This window comes from Thermobia domestica, chromosome 8 (assembly GCF_964235325.1).
Source record: "Thermobia domestica chromosome 8, izTheDome1.hap1.1, whole genome shotgun sequence".
NCBI classification, from domain to species: domain Eukaryota; kingdom Metazoa; phylum Arthropoda; class Insecta; order Zygentoma; family Lepismatidae; genus Thermobia; species Thermobia domestica.
Genome location: NC_137461.1, coordinates 60,000,443 through 60,019,403, shown reverse-complemented (window position 1 = coordinate 60,019,403; position 18,961 = coordinate 60,000,443). Strand labels below are relative to the sequence as shown.

At 35.4% G+C, this 18,961-nt stretch overlaps 1 protein-coding gene across 1 annotated transcript in view; it reads left to right on the top strand.

Annotated features, from left to right (window-relative positions):
* Positions 1 to 18,961, top strand: part of LOC145692936 (mannose-P-dolichol utilization defect 1 protein homolog) — a 253,385-nt gene that overhangs the window by 137,744 nt on the left and 96,680 nt on the right. Inside the window, exon 4 of the mRNA XM_081768515.1 lies at positions 18,752 to 18,956. Within this exon, the coding sequence (XP_081624641.1) occupies positions 18,752 to 18,956 (205 nt within the window). The remainder of the gene's footprint in view (positions 1 to 18,751; positions 18,957 to 18,961) is intronic.

The following is an 18,961-nucleotide window of genomic DNA, read 5'->3' as shown; positions in this document are numbered from 1 at the left end:
AGGAATTTTTTTGTTAAAATGGGACCCCTCGAACAGCGGGGAACTTCTCTAGGTTGCAGTTGTCCCCTCTGCCCCCACAAATTACGGCCCTGGATAATAGTTGTGCTGTAGTACTATCTAAACAATAACACTTCAATTTCGGAACCTTGAGCAAATCAACAATAATAGTTTATATATGAATCGTATATTTATAGATCATTATTTAGTGTGTACGTAAATATTACGTATGTTTACCTTTAATGGGTTGATAGTGAAGTTTGCCTTTCTAGGGTTAAAGAACGTCGAGAAAGATCTGGAGAATAGCTACATACATGTACGTAATTCCTTTCTATATAGATCTATACATATACTCACTTCGATACCCATGAATTCTCTTTGTTTTCGTTTTAACGTATACCTCACCATAGCACATCCGTTTTTTTACTGACTTTACCTACTGAAAGAGATCTATGTCAAGAATAGACGTATCCAGTGATAATCAGAAACGTACCATCAATTCAAAATGCATACTTAAATACTTATCGGAATACGGAAGTTTATCGCCTCTTATTGCATACTTAATACTGATAATTTTGATAAAATTATGCATTTTGAGATTAAGTGATGTTCGAAGGCTTCGGTGGTGTTGAGGGAATGGGACCCTCAAGCCTAAAAAATTAAACTGTCATTGTGTTGGCATATTTTTCTATTACAAAAACACTCAATTCTTACTCAGGCAATGTTATCTGGTTCAATCCACACTGAAGATAGAATTTTCTCAATAGTTTGTTTCGTTCCGATCCTTTTATCTGCAGAAATTCTATAAATTTCGTTGAAGTTCGATAATTTCAGAATATAATACGTATTTAATTCAATAACAGAATAGGCCTATATATGTTCTCTTTTTTTAAAAAAAAAAAAAATCTGAGAGTAAGTTTCTTAAAGAGTGTTCATGGTCTATTTATAATAATGTTTTAAGATGAACTTATGTACAGATATAATCCGGGTACAACTGATAAAATTAATTCAACTCAACAGAACCTTCTCAACTATTTACAACAAACTGTTATGACATTAAAACCAACTGCGGATTGTACGTCAAGCAATAGAATTAGCTGTTGTAACCCACTTAGTGGGGCACTACAATTGCTGAGTTAAAATGTTTAAGATGGTCAGAATTTATTCAATGCGACAATACTGGATAAGGTTTGCAGAATTAAAATTATCGTTTGTCAAGCTACAATGAACTTTTCTTAAAATGAAGTGACCAAGTTTGAAGACGTCAACATTTAACACGGTGTTAAATCCAGTCTTAGTGTCGTATCAAAGAAAAAGCTTTCAAAGAATCTCCAATTCTTGGCAAACCATGCCAGTAACTGTTCTATGTAGAAGAATGTAGTTTAAAGGAAAATACAGTAGTCATTTATAGAATATTGAAGTTTGGTACATTGTTATACAACGCAGTATCATATTATTGACATTACTTGATTTTTGGTAAATATTTTCTAGATATTCTAGAAATATTTTCTAGATACGTATTTTAATATACTATATAATACTGCCTTTATATTCATACTAATTCGGTTATTCTTACATATAATATTACTGAAAACAGATAATTTGACTTTTTTTTTTAAATAAACCTCCCCCTCTATTATTTAATTGTTGTATCGAGTTTATTGTGTGTTTCAACGGAGAAAAAGTTTCCATACTCGTACTGAATTGGGACTGTAAGAACCTTTTGCAGAAAAGTATTCAATATTCGGAAAATTAGAACAGCTAGTGATCCCTGTTGCTTTGTATTTTGGTAAAATTATTTGAAATGAAATGAATGAAATCTTTTAATAAAAGTTTTACATCCCATGTTTATGCCGGTTAGGCTAAAGGAGACGGTGATGATGAGAAATGAATGAAATAGTGAAATGAAGAAAGTGGGAGGAAATGAGAGAACCCCGAGAAAACCCACGCACACGGTGTTTGTCCATCACAAAGCTCACTAGGCGCAAGCTGGAATGTAAAATTACTTGAATTCGTGAAGATAATAAATATTAAACCCTATAACATTTGTAGTAACAGTTAAAAATAAATTATGTGGCGTGTGAAATGGAATTGACGAATTTATAACTCTTTGTGGTAGATTATTTTGATATCAAAAGTTCCTGCGTTCACGCCAGGGAATAGTTTTCTTCTTCTTCTTCCCTTTCTTGTTTCTTTTTAATAAGAACTAGTTAAGTAACACGACCTCTCATGTATACAATATTCAAAGCCGTGGGGAACGTAGATTCAATCTACGAGGACTTGTTTTATTATACAAGGTAGGTTGGATGTAGCATCCAAGATGCTTAACATGATATTGAGATATCGTAGTCATGATGATGATATTTTAATTGTCGATGGATCATGAGGAGATTTAAGAAGTTGGTGGTATAAATTGACAAGGTTTCCAAGTTTTCGTTCCTTTCTACTACTGCTTTACGCTACATCCTAATACTATCCTAGGTATATTGATATGTCGAATGTATATGAAAGTTTTATACTGTTTTACAGTAGAAAACTTTCATATACATTCGACATATCTTGGGGTCCCGGGTTTGATCCCAGCCCCAGCCAAGTGAACTTTATGGTAAATAAACACCGTGTGCGTGGGTTTTCTCGGGGTTCTCACGTTTCCTCCCACTTTCTTCATTCCACCATTTCATTCATTACTCATCATCACCGTCTCCTTTAGTCTAACCGGCATAACCGTGGGACGTAAAACTCAAAGATTTCATTTTTTCTACTGTTTTACAATGTTTTTCTCGGATTGAAAATCAAATGTAAAAGAAAACAACTAGTGGGAGTGAGTAAGATTGGAATCCCAATTTGCTGCATGGAAATTGTGGTAACCACCATACCGCGAAGTCTTTGACGTGACAATTCCTTTGTGACTAAGTGGTTAGTGCACGCGCCTTTGACGTGGGGGACCCGGGTTCGATTCCCGGCGGGAGCTCACGTGGTTTGAATTCCACGTTAATCAGTAGGTCCTGTCTCATATTGCCTCGCTGCTGAAAGGGACGTTAAACTCAACCCATACCGCAAAATCACTGTTCATTTTAGTGATTTTCACGTCTCTCTCTCTCTCTCTCTCTCTCTCTCTCTCTCTCTCTCTCTGTCTCTCTCTGATTCTTTTGTTATTGTTTTATTCGCTATTATCTTGTGCGAGTTTATACTGAAATATTTTAATGTGAGAAATATGTTACATTAGTTTGGAAAAAATTCCGTTCGGAATATTCTTTACAAATGTATACCTATTGAAAAGTAAGTTTCTACTCTGACAGCACTGTCGAGTCAGTGTACATATTTTTGTACTTGAGGTTAAAATAGTTCTCTATGGAACTGATTTCGTTAAATAACAATAATATAATAAATAAATAAATAAATAAATACGACTTGTTTTCGTGTATTTTGCAATCTATGAATCAGAGCTGTAGCAATCCATCTTCTCAAATAACTCTTAAAGTTTACAACACGGCTACGTATAAAGCATATATTTTGTTCATCATTATGTAGCCATCTTATATATCTAATAACATGGTGCAACTCAATTAAAAAGTATTAAAAAAAATGTGCTTACAAAATTAGCAATACCGTATTATTTACAGTATTTGGTGATAATGCCTTTATAGCCTCTGTAGCAGTGGTTCTCAGACTCTTGTTACTGCGACCCATATTAAATAATAAAAAAAAGCATTTTGTGGCTCACCTACTTTTATTCAAATACAAATTGACATTCTTTCTCAGTAACTGTGTCATATGAAGTTATACGCATGCGCAAAGGGAGTGTTTCCATAGAAAAGTAACACAGAACTAACACTACCCCTCACGCAATGCCTTACCCCATGACAGATTTTGAGTCATTTACTCTCTTTCCATCCTAATCCAGCATCTCTACTGAATGTACAGAGTAGGGCTCTGAGTAATCACTTACTCATCACATTAACAAACGCTTCCAATTTTCATTTTCTGAATGGTTCTTCACAACATTCTTCCGCATTAAAATAAAGTTTTCATAATTAAAAAGAAAAACTTCTCGCGACTCACCTGAAAACGGCCCGCGACTCACACTTGGAGAAACACTGCTCTATAGTGTACATAATGTTACTAAAATTTCCTATAGATGGCTTAAACACGTTTGAAATTATATGAATTGATCTCAATATTTTACCATTGTCTGAGTGCACTTTTCCCAAATCTTTATTGTGCAATTACTTGATTATTTATGCCTATTAGCAGATGAAATTTTGGAATAAACTTCAACTTCGGAGGAGCTATCTGAATCTGTTTCCACATTATGCAAAATCGATTTTACAGATAGAAGCATTCCTAGCTAGCAAAACGGCAACAGTCAATGCCCGCCATTTCTTACAACAACCGAAATCTGCTGCCTGTAATCGGTTAATCCAGAGGCTTCGTTAACCGGTAGTTTGCTGTATCTTGTAAACTTCAGCACAGAGCTCCTCCATGGTACGCGCCTTTGGCGTGGGAGACCCTGGTTCGATTCCCGGCGGGAGCTCATGTGGTTCGGATTTCACGTTAATCAGTAGGTCCACGTCTCATATAGCCTCGCTGCTGAACGGACGTTAAACGCAAACTCAACTCAACTCAACTTCAGCACACTTCCTGAGTATTTCTAATTCAGAAAATTTGGTCGTGCGGTGCCAATCATATTTTGTAATCATTGAGGTGATGATAGAGTCGTAACATAAGTTGTAAGCAAGAAGTTTCATCACACTAGATAGCGCATGCAAGGAGAGACTCAAGCAAATTTCTGCTGATAATCTTGTTTTACACGTGTTGCAAATGTTAACATTCGATGACCTCCGGGAATCTTGTTTATTCTAGTGAACTTACCAATAATTTTTCACGGCTGACAATACGGCACAGGAACTAATTAGTTTTCCTCCCTTCCCGTGTTCCACCCACGTCTCCGCATCCTCGTGCTTTTTCTCATGTCTCTGGCCTCGAGACAAATGAATTCCGTCGGAGAGAGAGGAGAGAACAATCAATTGTGACTAGGTAGGCAGACATGCAGGTGAGGTTGTGACACACAGGCGCTTAGTGTTCTGCAGAGTCATGATAGCTTCATAGCTGCTTTTCAAAGCGTAGCAAATTTGCTGTTTTTGAAGGAGAAATTTCTAGCCAAGCTAATTTTGGTAGGCTTTAGTATTAGAGACATAGTTCCTTCTAAGATCTTTCTCACCTGTTGGTTTGATTTTATGATGATCAGTAGAAAATTCGCACCAGTAATTTATATGGATTTAAACTGATTATCGGTATAAGACATTCTTGGATGCAGTGTAAGCAAATTAAACTTAAAAAAAAAAAATAATACTTCATTAGCCTTTGAAAATAACATAAAACACAATACATAATACATTTCGTGGCTATAAATATCTGCCTATTCTCAGGACAAAAAAAAAATAAAAAAAGGAAAGAAAGAAAAGAAAAGAAAAAAGAAAAAGAAAATCACATTGTGTGCTATAAATATTTAGGAACTTTGTAAAGCGTTTGGCGTAAATTTTGAAACACTCTACCCTACAGAAGTTATCTCTTTAATCAAATTGATTTTTTAAAAAAGAAAAAAGAGCTTAAGAAGGGAACGAACTGTGTTGCAAAAGTCATTTCAAACCGGTCAGCCGTTTACGTAACCCCAAAAACTATGAATTCGATACTGATCTGTCATTTTTGACATTTTATTCCTCTCCTCTGCTGAGCGGTATTAAGAGTATCACTATTCCTTTCAGAGAGCCCTATGGTTTGCACACTAACATCGGTCGTTTTGGATTATTTTTACGTATCACCTCTTCCAACTCCCGCAGCATTTTTTCGAGCTTGTAAGTCATATGTCTACCAAATTTGATCGAAATTGCTCCAATATATATTGTGAAATTCTGTCTTTTTAGGGTAGAACTAAAATGGTACTCGGGGATTTGGGATCTATATGCTGTAGATGTTTTACGGTATATTTCATTGACCAATTAATTATATGTATGATAAAACTTTCTGGTTGAAATGAAACATCTAGTTCTGCATTCCATGATTATACCTCGTAGACCAGAGGAGACGAATGATTAATGAAAAATGAATAGAATAGAATGATAATGTGGGAGGAAACGGGACAACCCATGGACACGATGTTGTCCATCACAAACTCTCAAGCTCAGAGATCGGACTAGAGACCTCTAACACCAGAGGTGAACATTCTTCTATTGAGCCACCATGCTTCCAAGTGTCCGAGCAAGAAAATTCTTAGTACTAATTTTTGCACAATATGAAGACAAAGAACCAGCTATAAGATACAACGTTTTGTACGCACATTTACTTTTAAATGCTGATAAATAAAAATGTGAAAATCATCAAGCAAGATATTGAAGCATGCATCGGCATCTCTACTATTTTATCTGTTATCTCACTTCTTTCGGTACCTTTCTAATATTGAAGTTTCACCATCATCATCATAATAATAATCATATTCGACAGTTTCGGAGATCCCTTTGACCTAAGGTCAGATAGCACACACGTTTGATGAAATTACATAATCAAAGCGTAACTGAAGGGAGCAAATTGAAGACGAGATGGGGGTCGGACGGTGCAATTAAGTCCCTTGGACGCCTCTGCAGGGGTTCCCACCTGTAGGGGGCAGTAATTAAAATTTGTGCCGTCTCATCTTACTTTGCTTTGCCGCTGCACTGTAGTCGCACCTTTATCCTTCATTATTTTGAGTGGAATATTTCACTCTTCCATTTGACAAAGAAGAACTGAGCATGTAGTGACATGAGGCCGACATGTATTAGTTTGGCTTATGTGTATATGATTGTATATACACTTCGGTATGTACTCTTATCAACAAGAGTATAAGTAATTGTATAATTATCTGCACTGTCTCTAGAAAAGAACTATGGGGGCACGATGGTTCAGTGATAGAGATCTTACCTCTAGAGCGAGGAGTCAGTGCTTCGATCTCCGGCAGATGAGCTTTGTGCTGGACTTTGTATAAGTCTTCTCGAAGTTCTCCCGTTTCCCACTTTTCTTCTCGAAGTTCTCCCGTTTCCCACTTTAGAACAAATCGCTACAATATGTTAGTAAATCACTTACATTAAATAACATATTATATCTTAATGCAAGCTTTTCCAACCAGTGTGTCGCGCAGTCTTATGGGATGTATCGCGAAATTTAAGAATTTTAAGTAGCTCTTGTGCCATCCAGAAGGTCTATAACTCTAGACTTATATGACACTTTATTAAAGGCTTCACGGTAAAAAATAAAGTAAGTTTTAAACAATTTTGAGACACTGTACCAGTTGACGTGTGCAAGGGCAGCAAGAATGTTAAATTTTATAATCTAATTAAGTGTACCGTGATGTCGTGTGCGTTAAATACAGTGTGTCGTGAGTCAAGAAAAGATTAGGAAAAACTACCCTAAAATGGCCCATACACTATCAGTTTAACTGAAGGAAAACCTGATCGTGACGTCAGAACTGAAAGAAAAACTTTGCGAACTGAAGAAATTCGTTCAGTTCAGTTCAGTTCTTCATGCGGTTATTTGGACTGAAGAACGATTATTTTGGACTGAACAAACGAACTGTCTTTTGCTATGATAACTGTGCTATTAACTGAAGGAAACACACAGTCGTCTCAATTCAGTTCTCTCAGTTCAGGTCCGGTCATCATGGCAGCTAGTAAAAGTGAGGCATTGCTGGTTTTTAATGAATCATACCGTGCTTATCCCGTGCTTTGGGACATGCAACATCTGAGGGGAGGTCTATGATGTGTTACTTACAAAATTAAAAGAATTGAAACCTCGGGTGACACGCGGTACTGTTATTAAAAAATAAACAACCTACGGGTGGCATTTAGAAAGGAATTGCGGAAAGTGAACGAATCCATGAAATCGGACTGGAGGTGAGGAAGTGTACGTTCCAAAGCTTTGGTATTTCAAGGAACTTAGAAGTGCACTCCACAGGATATGTGATGAAGCTGAAGCAACTGAACTGAAGGACTGAACTCGATTAACTGACGGTACTCCACACACTATCAGTTCAGTTCATCGTACGATTGGGTAAGTCAGTTTCTAGCTCAATTGGACTGATCAGTTAAAACTGATAGTGTATGGGCCTCATAATGGTTCATTGCACAATATATATATATATATATATATATATATATATATATATATATATATATATATATATATATATATATATATATATAATATTCATATTCATGGAAAAATTAATAGCAACTCCTTGGAATTTTATGCATTTATAAGGATTTCAAAGAGGTTTCTAGCTAAATATGCACAAAGATACAATGATATATACATCAAATTAAAGGAAATTTTATGTAGAATCCATATTTACTCACAGAAGTTGCGTATCTTTACAACAATTGATGATATTCAACAAAATATGTGGGAAAGGAAACACAAATCCGTCATGCTAAATTTTCATTTAATGATGACTCGGTATTGCTTTCAGTGAGGCCCGCGCTCAATAAGGTAATCCACTTCCAAGCGTGCAGTATGGTTTGTGCTTCCTTACTTGTTGTGCAGATGCCCTGGGTTACAGGGGCATCATTTATAAGGGGCAGGGGGCATTTGTCCCTCCCCCCCGAGTTTGAGATTTATATAGATTTTATCAATAGAATAGTAGTAAGTCAATGAAAAACGCGAAATTTTACTTGTATCAAGGGGTCTTGTCCCCCCAGCCAAATCTGAAATGACGCTACTGCTGGGTTACGTAATTCTATTGTTCTAGTAGTGTTACTTTTACTGACAAATTTGAAAGTGATAGTTTTACCCATAAATATTGATTTACCGTTTATAAATTATTGATATCGGACATCGACATGGGTGTGATATTACACCACAGAAAGCCACTAGAATGAAAACATTAAATGAGTGTAGCAAAACTAATGCTGAAATAGCCGGATTATGCAACTGCATAAAATTACAGTGTGTAGGCAGCTGGCCAAGATTCGGGAAGCAGGGTGCATAAAAAGTGGAAGAATTGGCACATGTGGTCGAAAAATGAAATCCTCGCCTAGACAGAATAGTGCATTGCGACGGTTGTCTTGCAAACAGGTTTGAGCCATCAGCAAATCTTGCTAGAAGTTGGAGGGAAACATTTGGTGTCGGCGTTTGTCCGCGAACAGTAAGAAACAGGTTAAAATCAGTGGGTTTGCGTTCACATAAAGCTGTCAGGAAGCCATATCTTAGACCGGAACAACATAAAAGGCGCGTAGAGTGGTCCAAAACTCTCAAGGATTGGACAAGTGACCAGTGGCGCAGAGTTCTTTTTAGTGATGAGACGAAAATAACCATTTATGGCAATAATTCACGCGCTAGAGTTTATCGCATGACAGGTGAAGCACTTAATTCTTCTTGTACTGTAAAAACTTCCAGGTACTCTACCAATGTAATGATTTGGGTATATTTTTCTTTTAGTGGAATTGGTAAAATTCACATTTGTGATGGTGTTGTTAAAGCACAAACTTATAAACATATTCTTGAAACGACAATGATACCTACGGATAGAGATTTATAGAGATATATTCCTTTATTTTTCAAGACGATTCTGCCTTGTCATCGTCGTTACATCATGTTACCCAACTTCCTTGGCCTGGTAATTCGCCCGATTTAAACAGAATTGAAAATTTATGAAATGTTTTGAAGGATAAGCTTCGTGCGAGACATCCTACAACGAGAGCTGAGTTGAAGCAATAAACGACGTCTGACAACACTGCATTTCAATAGAGAGACTACAAAACTTAGTAGACTCCATGCCACAACGATGCAAAGATGCTATTACTAAGTGTGGACATTCAATCAGGTATTAGCTTGAGCCAAAATCAATTGGATACGTTTCACTAAACTTCACTTACTTTCAGCTCACTTCACAATTGACGTCGTATTTTGTTGAATATCATCAATTGTTGTAAAGATAAGTAACGTCTGTGAGTAGATTTTGATTATATATATATATATATATATATATATATATTGTTATTTTTTCCACCCATCTGCTGCTTTCCTCTCAGAATTCAAGCATATTCAATTGTAACTACAAGAGCATCTACAGCAATTACTCTATCCTACACCTACACTTACAGTAGATTCTTTTAGGAATAATGCTTATTTCATGTTTGCATAACAATATGTAGAATATCCTTTTTAAAAATAAAACTTCATTCCTTCATCTTTCTTTTTCGCGTTCTTCGTACCCTACAACGGAACAAATTGATTCAATCAGTATTAACAAAAAATTGGCTACTTACCAATGAATCCTCCCTTGAAAATTTTAAAAATGTTGACGTTTCGGAACTCTCAGCTGGTTCCTTCCTCAGTGGCAAGGTAAAAAGGATTAAAACGGAAAGGAGAAAAAAGGAGTAAAACCAGGAATATATACCATTATATAAAAGTAAGTACAAAAAAGATCCTGAGATGAACAGAGCAGAGTGAAAAAAGAATGAACTGAATAAAAAAGAACGTGGTGTCAATGTTAGACCACTATTGCGAGATCCAAAGTATGCATCAAAGGTAGGTACCAAGTTCGATCAATGTTGCCAGTATCAAGGTTCAATGCAGGTTTGTATTTATGAATAAAGAACGATTCTTTAATTTCCCGTTGTTGTTTTTTTTTTCATTTTGCTGAACCTATTACCTTAACCTGTTTTATATTATGTGAATGTTGTTTTAGATGAAGCGCTAAACCCGACATGCCTTCTTCTTGTGACTTTTTTGATTGTCTAACATGTTCCTTCACACGCGTGTTAATATTGCGTTTAGTTTGGCCAATGTATGAAGAATCATATTCGCAATGGACGCGGTAAATACCTGCTTTATTTAATGGATCGACAAAATAGCTTTTAAATCCAGTGAGATGTTTTTGTAAACTTTTGGGGGGAATACTTGAAGCAGAAATGTCATGCTTTGCAAGAATACGTTGAATTTTTGTTGAAACTTGTGAAAAATAAGGAATTCCAATCCAAGTTTTTTGCTTCTTGGGAAGTTACCGTTCTTTATTCATAAATACAAACCTGCATTGAACCTTGATACTGGCAACATTGATCGAACTTGGGTACCTACCTTTGATGCATACTTTGGATCTGGCAATAGTGGCCTAACATAGATACCACGTTCTTTTTTATTCAGTTCATTCTTTTTTCACTCTGCTCTGTTCATCTCAGGATCTTTTTTGTACGTTACTTTTATCTAGTGGTATGTATTCCTGGTTTTACTCCTTTTTTCTCCTTTCCGTTTTAATCCTTTTTACTTTACCACTGAGGAAGGAACCGGCTGAGAGTTCCGAAAAGTCAAAATCTTTAAATTTTTTAAGGGAGGATTCATTGGTAAGTAGCCAAATTTTTGTTAATTTTGAATATCCCCCCATGCGCCCATGTAATTATAATAATTCAGTTAGTGTTTATTCCTCACATACTCTTTCATTATTATTATTTCAAATAATCCTTTCGAGAACAATGTGCTTAATAACATGTAACTAATTGTAAAGCTAAAGATTCTGAGAATTACAAAGTACCGGTATTCTATATCGTAGTTAGGATTGTTAAATGATGTGGTATGTAGTCGATTCAGAAATAAAATTCATGTCCCTCACTTTCTTTTTAAACATTACCAAACTTAGGGTTCTAACAAAGATTTGATAGTGCCAAAGGATTTATTGTTGTGTTTGATGTAATTCTATCCGTAGTCCTTTGCGTTTAGTACAAACAAAAGTGGTGGTTATAGCAATAAAGAATGTAATAATGGAACTTATTTCCTTAGTCACTCAGTATTCGAGAGCCCTATTATACATTCCTATCGTTGATCAAATTTTATGACCGATAATGTACGGGCACTATTGAAATTCAAAATTGTATATTTTGATATTTAATTAAATAAATTTATTTATTTTTTTTATTTTTTTACAAACTTCAATTATTGAAACAAAACTAGATTAAAAATTATCATTGATCATAATGATTACTTTCTTGGTAAACATAAAATTAAATTCGCGATTTTCTTGCCAGTATAGACTTTTTTCTTCTTTTTTTACCAAGATATTTCGTTGAATTAGTTGAAACTTCCTCAGTTGCAAATTAGCGCTACTTACATTAAGGAGCGGGGGGGGGGGGGGTTACTTGCAAGTTTTGAACCACTTGGTTTAGCTACACAATTTGTCCACCGTCAAAATTGGCCCACTTTTGTCTTTATCGTGTTAGTTTACCTAAAAGCGTTGGGCCGCGTAGCCGAGTGAACAAGTCTGCCACTGCTCTTATCAATGTATTGTTTTTATGCATTTAGCAGCGAAAATGGTAAGTTAAATTAGATTTCGGTTTACCGAGAAAGTAAACATTGACAAAATTTCAGGTTTTATTTTATTTCATACCAAGTTATTCCTTAACAGTGAATTAGTTTCAAGGATTTTGATGACTGACGTTGCTTCATATCCATGTGTAAGTAAGTAGTTTTAGTTTGCAGTTGCTGATGTTCAAATAATGGGACGAAATATTCCGATCATAAAATGTAATTAGTATCACGAAGCAATGAATTGATCTAATTTTTGTTTTACCAAGGAAATAAAATCGATCGTTCTCCTAATATGTAAACTTGTTCTAATGACGCACATATAAACAGGAGAGATCTGGGCAATATCTTGCTATAGAACTGAAGTGAATGTCTGAATATGTAAGTCAAAAATCGAGAGGCGCATTGTATTTTCCAGTACTTAAGTACTTTTTTTGTGTGTAATATGAACGACACGAATTTAGCTGTACTGTTATTAGTTGTTTTTCTATTTTATTCTTTTTATTTTCAAGTTTATTGTGAAAAAAGCGCAGGTATCATAACAGAACTAAATTTAACTTATTTGGTTTGCCCTTCCCATCGGAGACAGTCTTTGGGTATTATTATCCGGATATTTTGTCATCCCTTGAAAGAAATCCTTAAGGAGATCTATACATTTTTACTGTGTATGTGTATAATTGTTTTAAGTATTAATTGTCAATATTGGGAAGGATTTCTATTTTTCTGAAGGCAGATCTTGTACTTTAAATTAAGGCAATTTTAAATATAACTTATTCCTCAGTATCATTTTTTTTTTTTTTTTTCGTTGTTCGTTAAGTATATCCATACTTGAGACTCATCCGACTGTACCAGTTTGTAGCGATGGAAGTAGTTGCATTCGCATTTGATTACATTATCTGAGAAAGATATGTATAGTCACTAGTAAAAGTGTATACGTATGCCATCACATTCTCGCAAGTCTACCTTAAGAGTTCAGTTGTAAATTGTACAGAATTATATTCTTTTTCTACACTAAAGAAAACGTCAGATTGGCGTAGGAATTACGCAGTCATTGATAAATTATGTTACATTTGTGGATAAGCACATTTGCGGTCAAGTGTTCACTTGGGAAGGAAGTAGGATTAAGATATAGTTTCGTGTGAATTTTGATTTTGGACTTTTTTTTTTAATTTATTCTTCTTCTTCTTTTTAAAGAGCACTAAAGTGGAAGAGTAATATGGTTCTAGAAAACGTTAAATTTTATAGTTGAGTACAGCGAACCCCTTCTTCTAATGTGCACAATAGAATCTTACACAAAACATGTTCAGATTTCTTAAGTTCTTTGGACTTGAACTGATTTTTGTATGAGTTTTAGTTTCGATCTATTTCAGTATTGCATTGTTCATGCAACATGTTTGTTGTACTATGTGGATGCAGCTGGTGTTGTATTCTCAGTTCCTACATCGATTGTTCAGTGCAACGTGGAGAAGACACCTTAGTTAACAAATGAGCAGTATTAAGAACAAGGAGAAGTAGCTGGAACCATAATTCCTACACGAAGAAGCGTCGGCGAGACGTAGCATGGAAAGAGAGGGTCTTTTCGTGTCGACTCCTTTAGCCATTCTTAAAAAGACGTCATCGTCTTATTCACGAATATAAACGGTGCAAACTTGCTAAGATTTCCTCTTTAGCCTAGGCTTGATGCAAGCAGCAGCGTCTTATTCCCGGCAAGAACAATTGGCGGTTTCTTCCCCTTCCGTGTTGGCGCGCCTCCTGCTGAGAAGTTTATGGATGCTGAAGTTGGGTAGGCAAGTCAAGTGGTGGGGTGTGGTCCCTAACCATGTTTCCGGCATATACGAAGCTGATTTGTGGCGGTTTCTGCGTGTGATGTCGCCTTAAAGGGGCGTACCCTTCTTTTCCTCACGAGCTTCTGGGCTTACGGATTGAGGTGGGTCTACTAAACCCCTTCCTCTTTTCCTCCAGTTTAAGTTGTTGTCTTCACCTAGCTCCCTCCCCGTCAGAGGTGCCATAAATATTAGAAATTATTAATCTCACCATTAGTTTTGGCTTCTGGTTACAACAGTGATATATCGTGGTCCCCTGTGCACTTGGTCGTGAAGAAAATCCGAGAAAAGTAATTACATGATGTTCCTTGAGGCTAAGGAAAACTTCTTGCGTAATCCTTTGCTCTTTCTTAAGATTAATGCCTCTCTAGAGAACTTCGGGAAGACTCGTGGGGTTCGCGAATTAATCACCAACACTTTAAGTGTTGAATTATGGTCTTCGGTAGACTAATATTTGTTGCTAGATAATAAGGAATGAGATCATCATTGTCGAAAAAAGAGTTGATAAAGTTAGATTATGACACAAATAAAAGCTATTTAATATCTTGATTTTATATTAACTATATTAACATGTGCAAATTGAGAGTTCCATAGATGTTTCTACGGCTTTATACTGCTTATATTTAATTTAGACTGGATTTAAATTAAGTTTGGATTTAATGTTAGTATAATTTATATCAAATTATTACTTGCTTTATTTCGAATATAATAAAAGTGAAGGGAAAGAAAGTTTCAGAGTAACGTTCAGTGATGAATCTGAGATTCAATCAGGATACAGATGTCTCTAGCTATACCTAGTTAGAAAAGAACTATCCTGACTGATCAGCGTCTTGGCCAAAATACTTAAGCTAGAAACTTTAAATCTGGACAGTACATAGGATTTGTGAGGGAGGAAGATTTTTGAAAATTCAACGTCAAATGAGAGGAGAGAATACAATATCTTGCAATCCTTTAGACATATGAACTTTGGTATTTGGTCTTTTCATTTAAAATAAATAAACATGTGTTTCAACGGTTTTTTAATATATATATATAATATGTCTTAGAAGAAAAAAGGTGGAAAGAAAATGGGATGGCTGTTTTAATTACTGTATGTCCATATATTATATCCGAATTCTTTAAGGTTGAAATTAGGTACATGTGTTTAGACTTCCCATGTAAAATAATTAACAATATGTTGAGTGGTTTTAAATGTTTGACCTAGAATGAAATAAAAAGAGGGTGAGGAAGGTTCACTAAAATATCCATGCGGGACGTTCGAATTTCGTGCGAGAGTTCGAGTTCAGACGAATTTTATATGAAAGGTGAAGAAGGAAGACTGTAGGATATTACCTACAGAAACATGTGGATCATATGCTACTGTACTATCAAATACAGGGTGGTAGGAAACTTCACCGAAAAACTTTTGGAGGCGGTTCCTTATACGAAATGAAAGAAAAAGTTCTAATAAACACGGGTCGAAAAACGTCTCCTTTCAGAGTTATGAACTACCGACAATTCGAAATATCACGTTTCAAAACATCCTGGCTTAGAAACTATAGGGCCTATCCCAAGCGGCTTAAGGAATTACACAGGAACTGGTATACGCTTTATCTAAATATCCATGTTTCAGAATTCACCAGTACCAGCGAAACGAACGCACCATTAGTACTTAAAGGAGTATCCTATACTTCAACTTTCTTTTCACAGTTCCTTTCACCGATAACGGAAGATGGTAAAACATGGATATTTAGATAGAGAACATATTAGTTCCTGTGTAATTCCTTAAACCGCTTGGCATAGGTCCGATAGTTTCTAAGTTAGGGAGTTTTGAAAAATGATTTTTCGAATTTTCAATGGATCATAACTCTGAAAGGAGGCATTTTTCGGCCCATGTTTTTAGAACTTTTTTCTTTCATTTCGTATAAGGAATCGCCTCCCAAAGTTTGTCGGTGGAGTTACCTACCACCCTGTAGACCCTATAAGTAGAACATGTTTTTCTTTGTATATAATTAGAACCTGTTTTTCTTTGTATATAATTCCAGGATATTAAACGAAATTTCTGAGTAGCGTTCGTCATTTGTATTTTACAATATAAAAAGCATAAGTTTACAATTGATGACGTCGGTGCAAGAAGGGATCAGCTCCAATTTTACATTTGGTTCAGGATTGAAACAAAATATTATTAGAAATCTATTTACTGTACTTTGGCCTCCAAACTTTTTGCAAAGAAATGTTTTACCCCCATAATATCACATTTCTTTACAAAATGTTTGGAGGCTAAATTAAAATAAATTACGTTGTAACAGTTTTTTTTTTTTTTTTTTTTTTTAATTATAAATCAAATCCGCAATTGGAGCTATCTCCGTCTACCGAGGTCTTCAGTTAGCCTTCATTCACGTACGTATACGTATAGACCAAAATATTCAAGCGTGAACCTATGAGAATCAAAGAAAAACAATACATCACAGTGCATACATAGGCGTTCGTAAGTTCACGTGGTTCAAATCCCACGTTAAGCTGTAGATCATTGTCTCATGTAGCCTTGCTGCTGAAGAAGAGTTAAACTTAAATCCAAATCCAACATTCTACGGTTATTATTTATTTATTTATTTATTTTTATTACAACAAAAGCCACAATTCTGCAGAATTCATAAATCTGTATAATCCGCAGCAACTTTCTCCAATAAAAGATCCGAATCACAGAAGCAACGTGATATCAGAAACCTCTTTAAAGAGTAATCCTCATGTGTACCTTTTTCTTAGCCAAAGAGCAGCTTGTTACAGCGTGTTTTAAATATAATTGTGCTGTATTAATTTTTATCTTGTACTGTGTTTTTATTAGTACATTATTAATACTCAATTAAATAAATATTCCAAGTTTGAATTGAATTTGTACTGTATTGAATTATAAATAACAATATGTAGTTGCTAGAATGACGAAATACTTCAAAGGATATCTATATCGACTGCGCAGATTCAGAAATAAATCTACGTGTTTTAATGGTTTACATTTTTGCGTGGAGTGATTTATCTTTGGTATTACCATTAAAACTACGTTGACGTTCGATAATCCAGCAAAATCGCTAATTCGACACGGTCGTGGTTTCGAACGTACCGGAGTAAAGAGCGTCTACTGACTTTGAAGGGTTTAAATGCAAGCATTTAGCTTTCAGTTGTCAAATGGCTCATCGACGACTTGTTGAGGATAAGATCACTAGAGTGAAAGAGGTGAACACATAAGCGGATGTCTTTCTCTGATAATCATTCTCTTCCCTCAATATCCTAAGTGTCTTCGCTTTCAGAGCAAGTGCTATAGACAGTCACCTTCACCTACTGTATAGTACGTTCTATGCTGAGTTCCATAAAGTCTGTGTCCATGCTGAAAATGCAGGGGGTAAAACACAATATTCAAAACTTGTTCTGAAGCAACCACTTTCAAGTTTCTTGCGATTGATTGAGATGATGTGTATTGATTCCTGCAAGAAGTATAATGAATAATCTTTTTCTTCCCTCTAAACAAGTCGTGTTTCCCTTACTTACAATACTTGCCTTCATTAACCCCTCTATCCCTTTTTCATCTGCATCTCACATACCTATTACCCATAATATCTTCATCACACCCATAACACATCATACCTATTATCCATAACACAATAAACATTTTCTAGACATTGTCGTACACCGTGTAGCTGTCAGTGGCAGTATAACTTAACACTAGACACACAGACTATATAATCTGTACACGCTCGGAGCGTTAGGAAAACTAAGCAAGATGTAGAATGTGATGCGCAAACGATTCATGCAAAAGCAAACTGTGCCTGCGCGTTAGTGTTTGTTCACGACGTTGTGTGTTGTCTTTGTATGTTATTGTATAAGCATGTTTTTGAGTGTTATTTGAACACCTTTTGTTGCAACAAGAATTTATTGAAATACAGTATGTATTTTTTTATCTTCTATCTTCTAAAATATTGACCGTATGAAAAAATGTATAGGACTATTTTCGTAGGAAATTTAATGCAGTTTAATTTCGTAAAAATATTTTTTGATAGGCCCCATAGTTTTTTAGGCATATTTTTAAAAAACTTGGAAAAACTACCTATAAATCACCCTCTCCCTGCCCGCATATCTTGCACCTTCTGGGACTTTTGTATGTCGTTTAGGGTACACTCCCCGTCAGAACTGTGCCAAATTTCAAAACTACACGATTTTTTTTTTTCTATTTTTCCTTCGTTGACTGGTCTAATATTTCTGAAGATAAATTAGTTAGAAACTCATTATTTAAAATGTGATTTATAACCTCGTCTAAAGCAGATAATTGCGTCGTAATTAAGGACATCGGTAATTAGTGTATTGTGAAATATTATCACATACGTTTTTATGTATATTTGTTTAGAACTATTTTGAAAAGGGAATTTAACTCTAATGAGCAAAGACTAACGGGTAGAGATTAGGGTAAAGACTAAACTTACATTGTAAGAATTTGTATACATGTATTACCTCACGTTCATAAAATGTAACGTGTAGTTAAATGTGTGGTTTGAGGTTTTCAATATATAATTTACGCTGTTCCCCATGTCTATCACTACCGCTCTTATATATGATTTTTTTTTTAAATTTTATTTTAGTGCCTGGGGCGAAGGTTCTTTCCTTGCATTACAAACTGCATCCATTGTTGCCCTTATTCTTCATTTTGGAGGCTCAAGTGTCCTGGCATCAGTATTTGTTGCCTTTTATTCGACGTTACTGTATGTTCTTATGAGTGGGATAACGCCTGTAGACGTATTGTGGTGCATGCAAGCGTGTAATGTTCCTATTGTACTTGCTGGCAAGGTAAG